The 12,183-nt window shown below is 38.7% G+C and overlaps 1 protein-coding gene across 3 annotated transcripts in view; it reads left to right on the top strand.

Moving 5' to 3' along the window:
* The window catches only part of kcnd3 (potassium voltage-gated channel, Shal-related subfamily, member 3), a 142,373-nt gene extending 130,399 nt beyond the window's left edge, over positions 1 to 11,974 (top strand). For 2 of the 3 annotated variants that reach the window (XM_012876502.3, XM_036138509.1), the window contains exons 4-8: positions 1,635 to 1,736; positions 5,831 to 5,863; positions 5,986 to 6,078; positions 7,840 to 8,102; positions 10,308 to 11,974. In XM_012876502.3, coding sequence (XP_012731956.2) covers positions 1,635 to 1,736; positions 5,831 to 5,863; positions 5,986 to 6,078; positions 7,840 to 8,102; positions 10,308 to 10,482 — 666 coding nt within the window. In that variant the 3' untranslated portion in view covers positions 10,483 to 11,974. The remainder of the gene's footprint in view (positions 1 to 1,634; positions 1,737 to 5,830; positions 5,864 to 5,985; positions 6,079 to 7,839; positions 8,103 to 10,307) is intronic. The other variant, XM_021323532.2, reaches the window with a different exon arrangement.
* Positions 11,975 to 12,183: the final 209 nt, after the last annotated feature.

Raw genomic sequence — 12,183 nt, forward strand, 5'->3', positions numbered from 1 at the left:
ACAATTTTTTTTTCTGAAAGCAGTATTATAGATCACAAGTTTTCACAAATGGATTAGTAAAATTTATTTTTCATATTTGCAAAGTATTAACATAATTTATTGGATTGTCAAATGTCTGGGCAGTGAATAAGTGAACCAGTCTTTCAAACAAAGATCATTTATGTATGGAATTGCATTAAAAAGAATGGATGTAAATCAAGAACATTTTAAAAGCAGCGGATGGACAGATGGTGGAACACATTTACTGTACCCATGCAAAAGGTTTTGGATTGTTCAGAGCAATGCAACACACCCTTTTTAGGCTGTTTTCTATTTCAGCTCCGTGTGTCACTCTGAGACTTTGGCAACAATAAATAGATGAGCCCTGAAGAAGCTGTCACCAACATCACACCTGATATCTCCTCCTAGAATCAGCCTGAGGTGGCTTGTAGTTTTTTTTTTATGGAAAGAAAAATGTTTTTTAACAGCTTTCCAATAAATATTACAGTGTGTTCCAGCTTGCTATTTTTTAAATGTACAACAGTGCATACAAGGGTGTGGGATTTCAGAGAAAGTAGGTTAGAAAACATTGGCAGAAACCACGATTTAAAGCATTTCTTCTCTTGTAACTTTGGTCAACTATGGTTTGCCTCATCTTTGCTCTCTCTCTCTTACTCTCTGTATATATATATATATATATATATATATATATATATATATATATATATATATATATATATATATATATATATATATATATAGTAACGCTAATAAGGTGCAGATATTTTTCAGTGGTTGTCCTTGTAGTTTAAGCCATTAAAAAAAGACATGCATTACATTTATCTTGTTTTTTTTTTACTTCTTTTATTCTGGTTTTCTTTTTTTTGACAAAATTATTTATTAATTCAAGACTAGAAAACAACATTTTAATAATGATTCTTTCCAATACATCCATTCTTTTTGTGGTGCTAAATTAAAGACCATACTTTTAAAGATGTACTTCCTGTAAACATTATTAAAATAGTCCTTCCTGCAGGATGTTTTCACTGTCAGAGCCACCCTTGCATAAGGGCAATCCTGTCCAACTTCTTCCTTGCATCCCTTCTCTGTCTTGATCATCTCGGTTGTTTTGTGCCTAACACAGAAAAAAATTGACAGCCTGAGAGAAGGAGCTTCTTCACAAACCAGAACCTGTTAGTCTGATGACTAAACCTGCACTCAAGACAGCTCTCTCATGGAGTTGAAAAGTAGTACAGTGTGGCAACGAACTCTTACATAATTTATGTAGCTGGACAAAAAAAAAAGTTGCTAACATGCTTTGAGTACATTTTATTCATTGTTTTAAATGGTCCAAATTACAACATGAACCTTTAGGTGCCTGCTTTAGGAAGCATTTATCAACTCTGCTACCAGCTAGTGTACGATCCCCAGAAATGTTTAGTATATTTGGAGATCAGAGTGAATTTATCACTAGAGATCAAAGAGAATGCAGTAGTAGCTCATGTTTGGTGCAATCAATGAGTTCACAACCGAAATATTAAGCATGTTGAAGCTTAAGTCAGTGCAATGTCAGGGATCCACATCTATCTTGTTATTGGATGTGGTATATCCCCTCACTAACAGGTGATTTTTTTATACTCTCCTTCCCTTTGCAGAAAGCTCGCCTGGCAAGGATACGATTATCGAAAACAGGAAGCACGAGTGCCGTCCTCCACAGCAAACGCAACGGCTTATTCAATGAAGCTCTCGAGCTCACGGTAAGACTCGCCTCAGCACCACCTCATTTATTATTCCAAAATATAACCAACCACACAGGACCTACTTAAATGTGTACATATTTTATGTGGTGACACAAAAAAAAACCTTACCGGTGCTCTAGCTGAGATTCTGAACTCCAGCCTTGCGCCTCTATATCCTTTAATTATCCCAGCGTCCCATCACAGGGGCTAACTGTGTTCTCATTTGGCGAGCGGCACATTTAATGTGAGCATCTCTGAGCCCAGCTGAGGAACAGGCTGGAGGCGATGCGGCAAGAAATGTAAACACAACACAAGGATGTTCCCTGCCTCTCCAAAACCTAGTGGTTTACAAGCAAGCACTATAGTGGCCCCGGGGGCTGACAGAGCACAAAAACAAGTGTTTGGTCCACATCTCTAATTCAGTCTTGCAGCGTCTTCTTTGCTGTATCTCTCTCCAGCAGAACTGGTGAGGACACAATCAGATGGGCACCAGTGAGACTTGTTGGATAAGAAACACGACAAATTTACACCAAGGAATAGGAGACAGTAGACCCGTAACCATGTCTTGGATGTATGCTGTATGTTTTTGACTCTATTAATTAGAAGAAAGTCTCAAAAGGGTTCTAGTTATATACAAACAAGAATGCATTTTTACAGTTTAATCAGTCACAGAAAATACTGCACGTACCACAGTGGTCCTTGTGTCCCGCAAGAAAAATGTGTTTATTTTTCTTTCCTTTTGATTTACTGTTGCATAAAATTATATAACAGAGAGGGCATAATAATATTCCATGTGAGGATTACACCACTCAAGTATAAAACCTGTTACAGAAGCAAAATATCCACTGCTTCAATAGAACCCTTGTTATTGTGTATCTGTTGTATTATTCAATTGAGAAGATCTGTTGCTTTATATGTGCATAGTGCAAGTTTTGAAGTTAAATATAATTTATTTTCTTTCCCATACATGCCCTTACTATTGTCCAACATGTAAAATGAGTTATCTTGCATTTACCGCAGTTGCCTCGATAGGCTGGATTAGGCAGTTCATGACAGAGTGACTTTAGGCAAATCCTCTCGGTGTGTGTGTGGGTGTGACACGCTGAACACTCTCATCCCCCTGGCTACTTCGTTAAATCTCAGCTACAATCAATGCATTACTGAGAGAACACGGGCTAACTTCAGTATTTATAACTTTCTTACCTCAGAAGCCATCATGCTTCTAAACAAAAGACCTGTGCTGTTGCAGCTGCAGATGCTTTTCCTCTTCTCCCATGCACGTGCACAACACTGGTGTCATTTCAACTTCTCGCCAGAAGGGGCAGGCGTTTGCAAAAATCCTGGAGCCTACACTGTGCTCCTTTAAGTAAATAACACTTCGATGTTGCTTCCTGCACAATAGCAAGTGTGGCATAAACAGTTTAATTACCAACTAAGTCAGTCCCAACATTAAGGTTTTGTACATGTACAGTGACAAACATCTTCGCCTTAAAGCAAAATGTTTGTTTAGGGTGGTCTTTCTGATTTTCTAAAAAACACCTCAGTTATACCCATTCAAACTCCACAATACTGATACACATTTTAAACTAGTAGTATGACAATGCTGTGAAATTTACATTTTCTTATGTTGAAAAATGTGTAATGTGTAAATGTAACAGAATAATAACAAGGAAACAGCACTTGCTCCTGGTTCATCTTTGATTGCTTCAATTCATACCGAGAGTGGTGCACTTCTATTGTGCAAAGTTTCTGATAAGGCAGACGAAGACGAAGGTGCTCAAGCAACTCATCTATTTGCCTAGCTGCTCTTATTAGCTCTACATCACAGTTTGTGTTTGCCTCTCATGTCATTGACATCTCCTCATTGGTATCCGCTGCTAAGGCTTCTGCACCACCCTCCCCAGAGGTCTTACCCCAGCAGTTCAGGGTTGCTTTAGCAGCATGAGGGTGCTGTATACAAGGTCAGACAGATGGTTTTTCATTACTGTTTCTGATAACTGTATGAAAGTTAAACAAAATGTTAATCGCTGTCAAATGTTTAATCGTTAGGAGGCTATTTACTCACAGCATGCCCGGCACCACATAGAGCAGCACAATGTGTTTTGTCACCCGGCAGTTCAAGCTGTTTCCACTCCACAGTATGGTGGCCACCTGGGTAGTGAGGCATGGCCGCCTCCAGATATATATACTGCTGATACGCTCCTGTAGACACATGTATGGAGGGGGGGGGACAGAAATAGCTCAGGTCTAAACACCTGTGACCTATTGCTGCGTTAGCTGCAGATAAGAAATCGCGACCCAGGTGAGCCGAGGAACACTGAGTCATCAGCTCAGGAATATACCCTCTCAGCAAAGAAAGCCTCTTCTTTCAACGCCGGCGACATGCTGAACAAGAAACTGCTACTACAACTCTAAAGCCGCACTTTGCTTCCTTCTCACTGTTGCTGTGTGGTGAGGGATGAAAGCAGCACTTTCCGCTGAGCTACAGGTACTTCTGAGGAATATGGATGGAAATTATTACAATTGTGTAAGTGAAAAACAGGACAAGAACACTGATGGTGCAGTAAACTGGGGATACAGCTTTCCAGGTTCAGTGCGAAGATATTTACAGTCTCTTTTGGTCTGATAATGATTTTTTCTTTCTTTCTTTTTTTTTTGAGATGGAGATGAGTTAATTAAAAAAATGTCTTCAGGTGCATCTCAGTAAAAAATAATATGACTACCGGCTTAATTTATTTCATTAATTCAAATCAAAAGGGGAAAGTCATATATTATAGATTTGTTTCACACGGAGTAATATGTATCAACTGTTTGTTTCTGTTAATTTTGTTGATTAAGGGTTACAGCTAATAAACAATCTAACTTCAGTTTCTCAGAAAGTTACAGTATTGAAAAAGGCTGGAAGAAAAGGATTTTTTGTACAGTTTAGTAGATTCACTCAATATTTGATTGAGAGCCTTTTTGCATGAGGGACTGCCCTTTGGCACTTCTGTGCTACCTGGAATTGGTTGTTTTGAAAACAGCCTTGCACTTACATACATTGGTGGTTCTCATGTCTTTCATCTTTTACATGACAACACATAAATTCTCATGGTTTAAGTCAGTCACCTTTTTCTACAATTTTTTCCTTCCACTCAATTTTCCTTTAATTATTTAGTGATTAACTTTGTGGCTTCTTTTATAAGGTGTGCATGAGTATCTGCTGTCAAGTTATCAGTCATCCCCATGATTTTGTAGGCCATAACATGGCCATGACATAAAATGTATATAAATATATATTTATAGATAGATAGATAGATAGATAGATAGATAGATAGATAGATAGATAGATAGATAGATAGATAGATAGATAGATAGATAGATAGATAGATAGATAGATAGATAGATAGATAGATAGATAGATAGATAGATAGATAGATAGATATGAATTGAATTACTAAAATAAATGAGATTATTCAAATTGAGGGACAAATATCTTTTTCTAATGATGTAGTATTTTTTGTTTTCTTCAAAGAGGATATATTTTGTACAACCTCTATCCTTTCTCATTTTACAGACCTTTAGCATGTTCCTACGAAAAACAAAGTGAACGGGCAAAAATTAAGCGATCACTCATCAAATGTATTTAGCTGTTTTTTTCTCTTCCTCTTCATTAGTGTCTCTGACTAAGCTCAGCTCTGACCCAAACTTCCTCCAAATGTCTGCAGAGTTGGAAGTACCATCCGCCTTTTCATGCAAACTTTTTTTTTTTTACACAGACACATAAACGTCAGTTCAGCGGCATAAAGCATAGGGAATATGGTAAACAAGTCATTAGAAAGTTCCCCTGAGCGAGCACAGACAAGTAGGCAAAATGTCACAATGGAAATTTAATGTGAACTGTATACTGAGCGACTATTATGTGCCTGCAACGCGAGACATGCCACCCTCCCCACACACGTCTGTGCCCTAGATGTTAGAAAAGTTACCTCTCGGGTTTTGAATAGTAAATATTCTCTGTCTGACTGGCATCACTGCAAACCCTGACGGCTGTCTGTTCTCAGCGCCGAACTCTGAACATGAGTAAAACTCTACCTGTCTTGTTCTCCTTTTGTCTCCTTTTCCAATTCAAGAGACTTCCATACAAGATGAACTTTTCAGATCAGGTATGCAGAAGGCAGTCGGCAGTACACCTCCCACATCACATGAGCGTCTTCCACTCAGAAAGATATTAGAGTCTAACATGCGTTATGTGGGTGTGTTTGTGTGTGTTTTTGTTTTATTCCAGGGTTCCACTGGGGAGGAGAAGCATTTAAGCAAATCTGCCTCTCTAATAGAGAGCCAGCACCACCACCTGCTGCACTGTCTGGAGAAAACCACAGTGAGTGCATGCTTGTTGGAGCTTTTTAGCTAAGTATACTTTCTTATAATGGTCTTTTTTTTTTCAATTCACTCAAAATCAATCAGTGTTCCCTGTAAACTGTTATAAAAGCTGAGCATACAACCATAAAACCGACCAGCTTTGCACAGTACAGTACATTTCATTCTGGCTCACTTCATTTACCTTTTGATACACAGTTTTCTTTTTATATCTCACTAAGCACAGGTAGTGGTTCTAGCGGGCGTTGATCCACAAGAATCCAGACTCATATTTTATATATATATGATATTGTTTTGCTGTATTATTTATGAAAAAAACACACTATCCAATGATCAATAAATAAATAAAAATTTTGTTTATCTTACAGGGCAAGCATTAGCCTGAATACAGTCATTTGAGCATAGCTCAAAAGCTACATTATTTTGTTCAAAAGCAATTTTTTTTTCATTTACAGTGGCACTCAGAAGTTTCCAGTCACTCATCATTGTCCTAAATGTCACATTCTTTGGGTCTTCTAATGGACTGATTTTACATAACCCTGATGAACCACATTTTAGTGGTTTCTTTATTGCGTTATAGAGAAAATACTTTCATACTGTTTGTAGCCATCAAGAAACTTGGACAAATGTGTCCAAGTTTCTTATCAGAAACCATAGAGCTCTTTCAAATTGCTTGGCTTATGGCACCAACTCAGCTTTTAAGCTTACTAAATACATTTTCAGTTGGGTGGGGTCGGATCCATTCTAGAAGCCCAGTGTTAATGTTATATTGTCCGTTTTAAAACCGGTTTTAATATGTATTATATATATTATTGCCCCTGTTCTGTCCAAGTTTGAACACTGTTTTAAAGTTGAAGAATGCAGAGGTAGTCTTCTACTCAGTACCACTGTCCACTACAAACAACCCCCATAGCTTAATGGTATTACCACCATGCTCGACATTTTACATTATGTTCTTATGTCTGAAAGGCTCACTTTGGCTTCGACGGTCTTTCTTCTTGTCACTGTGGACAAAAAAACTCAATCTTTGACCATCAAACATTTCTCCAGAAGACTGGCCGTTTGTCTATGTGGGAAGCTGCAAAATCAAGCTGTCGTTAAACTCACTTCACTGTCCCACTGCTGTTTCCGCAGTTTCTAGATTATTATATTCTAAAGGTATACATGGTCATTCTTAAACATCCAGTTTCCTTTCATCAGACGGGGGACATATTAAACTTTAGGGATTTTGCTTAAAAGTTGGGTCAATAATCACAAACCGAGCACTTTAAAACTGTTCAGTTCAGCTGCCATTTCTGTTAAGAAGAAGGGGCAAGTATCCAGCTAAAGGTATAACCGCAGTCAAGATGCCAGCTGGAATCATACAAGTTTATGATTTTGTATATAGTTTAGTTTGTATGTATAATTTTATAACTTCAAAGTTTGTTGGTGGTAGATTAAAGAAAGATTTAAAACCATTAATAAAAGCTCAACAGTTTTGAAAATATCGCCAGTGATGAGTGTATTTAAACTTCTGACCAGAATTGTGGCTTTTAAGTGTTATTGAATAAAATAATTCTAATTTGCTGTATATTTATCACTATGATGGACCCATTTTATGTGCATACAGTTATATGCACCTTTTACAAAAAGTATTGTTTACATGTTTGTGAAAATCTCTGTTAAATATTTTAGATTATAAAATAGCCAATCACAGCTCTGCAATTTGAGGAGTCCTTGACTTAGACACAGCTCATGCATTCTTTCCGTTTTTGCTCTGCAGAACCACGAGTTTGTGGATGAGCAGTATTATCAGCAGAGCTACTTGGAGGCGGGGCTGCAGAACTATCCATCTCGAAGCCCCTCGCTGTCCAGCCAAGATGGCGTGACGGGGACGTGCTGCACCCGGCGAAGCAAGAAGAACCATCATGCCCCTTTAGCGAACGCTAATGCTGCAGCTCACATGCAGCCTTTGAAACACACGCACACACACCTACAAGGCTTGCAGGAGCTCAGCACCATCCACATCCAGCCGCTAAGTACCAGGTAAGGTCAGAGTTCCCAAAAGACCCAACAAAGAGATTCAGAAGGTGTTATTGTTTTTCTAGAAGTAAAAAAAATGTATCATACTCAGCAGTTCTGTTTCTGCTGCATTGCGTTTTATTAAGTTTGACATTTCCGACTCCGCTCATGGTCTCTTAGTTCCTCGCAAAGATGTACTCATTGTGGAGCCTGATACTGGCAGTATTTTAGAATATTTCTACTTAGAAAACATCTCATTGTTTACTATCATAAAGCAGGAAAGAATAATTAAATTTATGAATTAGCCTTTTAGTAAATTTACTGCACTTCATAATTAGATCAACATCTGAACAAAAATAATCATGAGATAATTAAGACGATGCAGTGTCTGGCAAAAATATGCATACCCCTGACTATTTCATAACGTTGTTTTAGGTCAGTTACAATTAACAACATAATTTTTTACTTATTATGAATGCCAGAATAATGAGAGAAAAACAATTTTGTTTCTTTCTTCACACTCAGAAGTTTGCCTACGCTAAATTTAAACAAATCGCTTCTGTGTGTTATGTCACTGAAAATTTAGACAAATACAACAATCTGTAAACCACCAGAAATTTGGCCTGTCCCTAGATCCAAATTCCAGATGCCTGAGCGGGTAAAACCAGAATGCAGATGTGCAGCAGTGAATGGAAGCAGCTAAAAGTTTCACTTTGCTACACTATCATGCAGTATTTTACTCATGAGGGTTGACCAACACTGCAGTGAGTTATTCTGTTAAAGAAGGTGACAGGTTTTGTGTTCCCAGAGATTGTGTGAAATCTGCAAATTCAAACCAGCACAAATAGACATATTTGAAAAATAGGCCTTGTGAATAAGTTGTCTGATGCTGGTGAGAATGTATTATTATCCACAAAGCCTAGAGCAGGGGTCACTAACACGGTGCCCCCAAGGACCAGGTATGGTGCCCACGAGCCCGCTCTAAAAACAGCTCAACCCACCAGTGAGCTGCCTCTAAAATTTTATTTTATTTCATTGCTCTTCCGTTTTAATAGCACTTGCATTTATATAGATTTAAAAATGACAATTTCTAAAAAATAAAATCTAAAAAAGCATTAAAAATGTGTTTACATAATGTTCAGGGGAGCTCGGACTCAGTACTGGTAGCCCTTTGTGTCACAGAGTACCAGTGAAGTAGCTCTCACTTTCAAAAAGGTTGGTGACTCCCTGGACTAGAGTAATGTATCGATGAGTAGGCTGAAAAGAGAGGTTCTGTATTCTGAATAAAATAGATTTGATGTGTTGTCACATTTGAAGTGGAAATTGAGGTGCTTGCAAGCCTGAGGGCATTGTCCCAACGGTGATGTACGGGCTGGCAGCATCATGAGTGTTTTGCTGCTGGAGAGGCTGATGCACTTTACAAAATAGACGGCACCATCAGCGAACAATCTTATGCTGGAACACTGAAGAAAAAACTCAATGCTTCAGCCAGAAAGTTAGTCAGGGCATAAATGGGTCTTCCAAATGGAAAATAAACATAATGATGGTGCTAGATGAGTTAAGTGGTTTAAGGATGATAAATTGTTTGGTTACCTTCACATTGCCCTGATCTTTGTCCTACAGGAAAACTGTGGTTGAAGGTATGTGCGAGAAAGGTGGCATACAAATCTGATTCCGTTCTCTCAGGCGGAAAAGGTCAAACCTCCAGCTAATCAGTGGCAGGAGCTTGTAAAAGGACACCCAAAAACATTTGACCCAAGTCATTTAAAAGTCAGTTCTAGGAAATATTAAAGAAATGTGTGCAATCATGTCAATTTGAAGAAAGTAATAAAAAACGTGTTCTTGCATTTTAGCAAGTGATCCTTTCTTTTTACACTATCTATGCCCATTTACTGCATATCTTGATTTTTTGCAATTTTTTTTTACATTTGCAAATTCAAGGAAAAGGATTCCCAGTTTGTGGGACATTAGCATTCCTTCACCTGTTATTAGTTGTTTTCATGTCTTGCTAAAAACCGCTGGAACCAATTATATGCAGCATGAAGGATGTGTGGATCTGCCAATATGGACAATAGTCAATGACTATCATTGTTCAGGACTTCAAATGGAGTCCTGAACTGGTCTTGGACAAAACCCATTCCCCTGAAGCTTTGTTGATTTATGTTAGCAAAATGTTTTCCTCAGATTGTTCTAATCCATGATTTCCCATCATCCCCCCCTCCCCAACAGCCGCTCCAGTCTAAACATGCGCGTAGAGGAGCCAGCTCCTCTGAACTGCCAGAGCAGCCAGATCACAACAGCAATCATCACCATCCCCACACCGCCAGTGACGACTCCGGAGGGCGACGCTCACCTGCCCGCCGCTCCCTCCCTTCAGAATGTCGTAAAGGTGTCTGCGCTGTGAAGGCTAGACTGCAGCAGCAGCACCGCGCAAACAGACAGAGAAAGACTCACAGAAACAGACTGAGAAGAACTCACGGTGATGGAAAGAGCTTTCAGAGACATAATGTGGCCCTGGTGGAGCCTGCCCTCTGCTGGTCATGTGTTACATTTGGCAGGGACTCCCAGTGCACATGGAAGAGTGATTCCAGAGGCAGCATCTTCATGTTGGTGGTCGGCAGATGTGTGTTCATATGTGAATGTGTGAGTAAAAGAACAAAAAAAAAAAAAAGATTAATAGGGAATCATTTAGTATGAGGACTGTGTGCCTCTACGTGTCAGAGGTAAGTACCCAGAGTTACTCGTGTCACTGTGCACAAAAGCACCTTTTTATAATTTATGCTTGAGTTTGACTCATTTTGGTCAGAAAATACAAGGGGGGAAAGAGGACAACTCAGAGGGAAGGGGGTAAGAACTAAAAAAAAAAAAAAAAAAACATCCCCCATTGTTTAATGCCTTTGAAATAGAATACTGCCCTTTTCAGCCATTTTGGTCCACTAACCTCCTTTTCAGGTCGAGTATTATTCCACTTTAGTATAAATTCTTAAAATCCCAAAAAGCAGTAGGAGTCTGTGCAATGGTGTAATCAGTGAGTGTTTGTGAAGGAGTGTTTGTAACTTTAAGATAGATTGGAAGTTGTTTTGTTTCTGAGAGGAAGTGTGTGAGTGTGTTTGTGTGTGTTTTTCTCTCAGTTGATTGAAAACTTGTATTTCAGTTCTTCTGGAAGTATCTATGGCTCAGTATATGATCTATATGACTAGCTGCCACTCCGATGGGTTCTTTGCACATACTTCTGTCAAAAAATTCTCAGCTGCCAGGGTTTCACACAGTTTGTGCTTTGTTTGCAGGACTTAAATACGGTTGGGATTTTTTTAATGTTTTGAATCACTTCCCGTTTATTTTGGCTCCAGTTGCCCAAATGGCTTCAAGAAATCCCATTTATTTTACAGACACACCAAAAAAAGCATACCTTAAATCCAAATCTCCACAATGAAAAGCACAAAGCATTTGCTGAGAATTTGCTGACAAAAATCTGCCCTGAGCCCATGACCTTTGTGAATATTGTTAATAGAATATTTTGTAATATTTGACCATGGTTTGGCAGAAGCAGTGAATCTGTCCTCTTGTTCTCGCTCTCCTCTTTACATCCTTTTCTCTCTCTCTTGTTGTTGTCCTGTTGTGTTCCTGACTTCTGTGTAAACAACAGTATGCTTTCAGTAGTTTTTATAGCTGTCAACATTTTTTTCCTTCTTCCCGAAACTCAGCGAGCATTTTTCAGAGTTGTTGAGTATATGTACGTATCCTGTGTGGTTAGCAAACTTGGTGTTTGTACTTTTTGTCCTCCTCGATGTTTTAAAGGACTTCTTATTTTTACGTTATCTTCTGGAGACTTTAAAGTAGGGAAATCTATTGTAAAAACCACAGGGACCTAAAGGATACCAGATGAACACAATTTACCAGATCTCCAAACAAAACAATATGCCCACCCACACATACACAAACAAAAATATACCTTAACATTACTCCCTGATAAAGTCGGGCCTCTTTTTCCATCTCGACTACATTTTAGTTCCGTCAGTCCTGCCTTCAGATCAATGAGATCCCTGTAGCGAGTTTGTTAAAACAGAAGAGCAGTTACAGTCGCAGCAGGATTAGTGCCCACCTC

This window comes from Fundulus heteroclitus, chromosome 1 (genome assembly GCF_011125445.2).
Source record: "Fundulus heteroclitus isolate FHET01 chromosome 1, MU-UCD_Fhet_4.1, whole genome shotgun sequence".
NCBI classification, from domain to species: Eukaryota; Metazoa; Chordata; class Actinopteri; order Cyprinodontiformes; family Fundulidae; genus Fundulus; species Fundulus heteroclitus.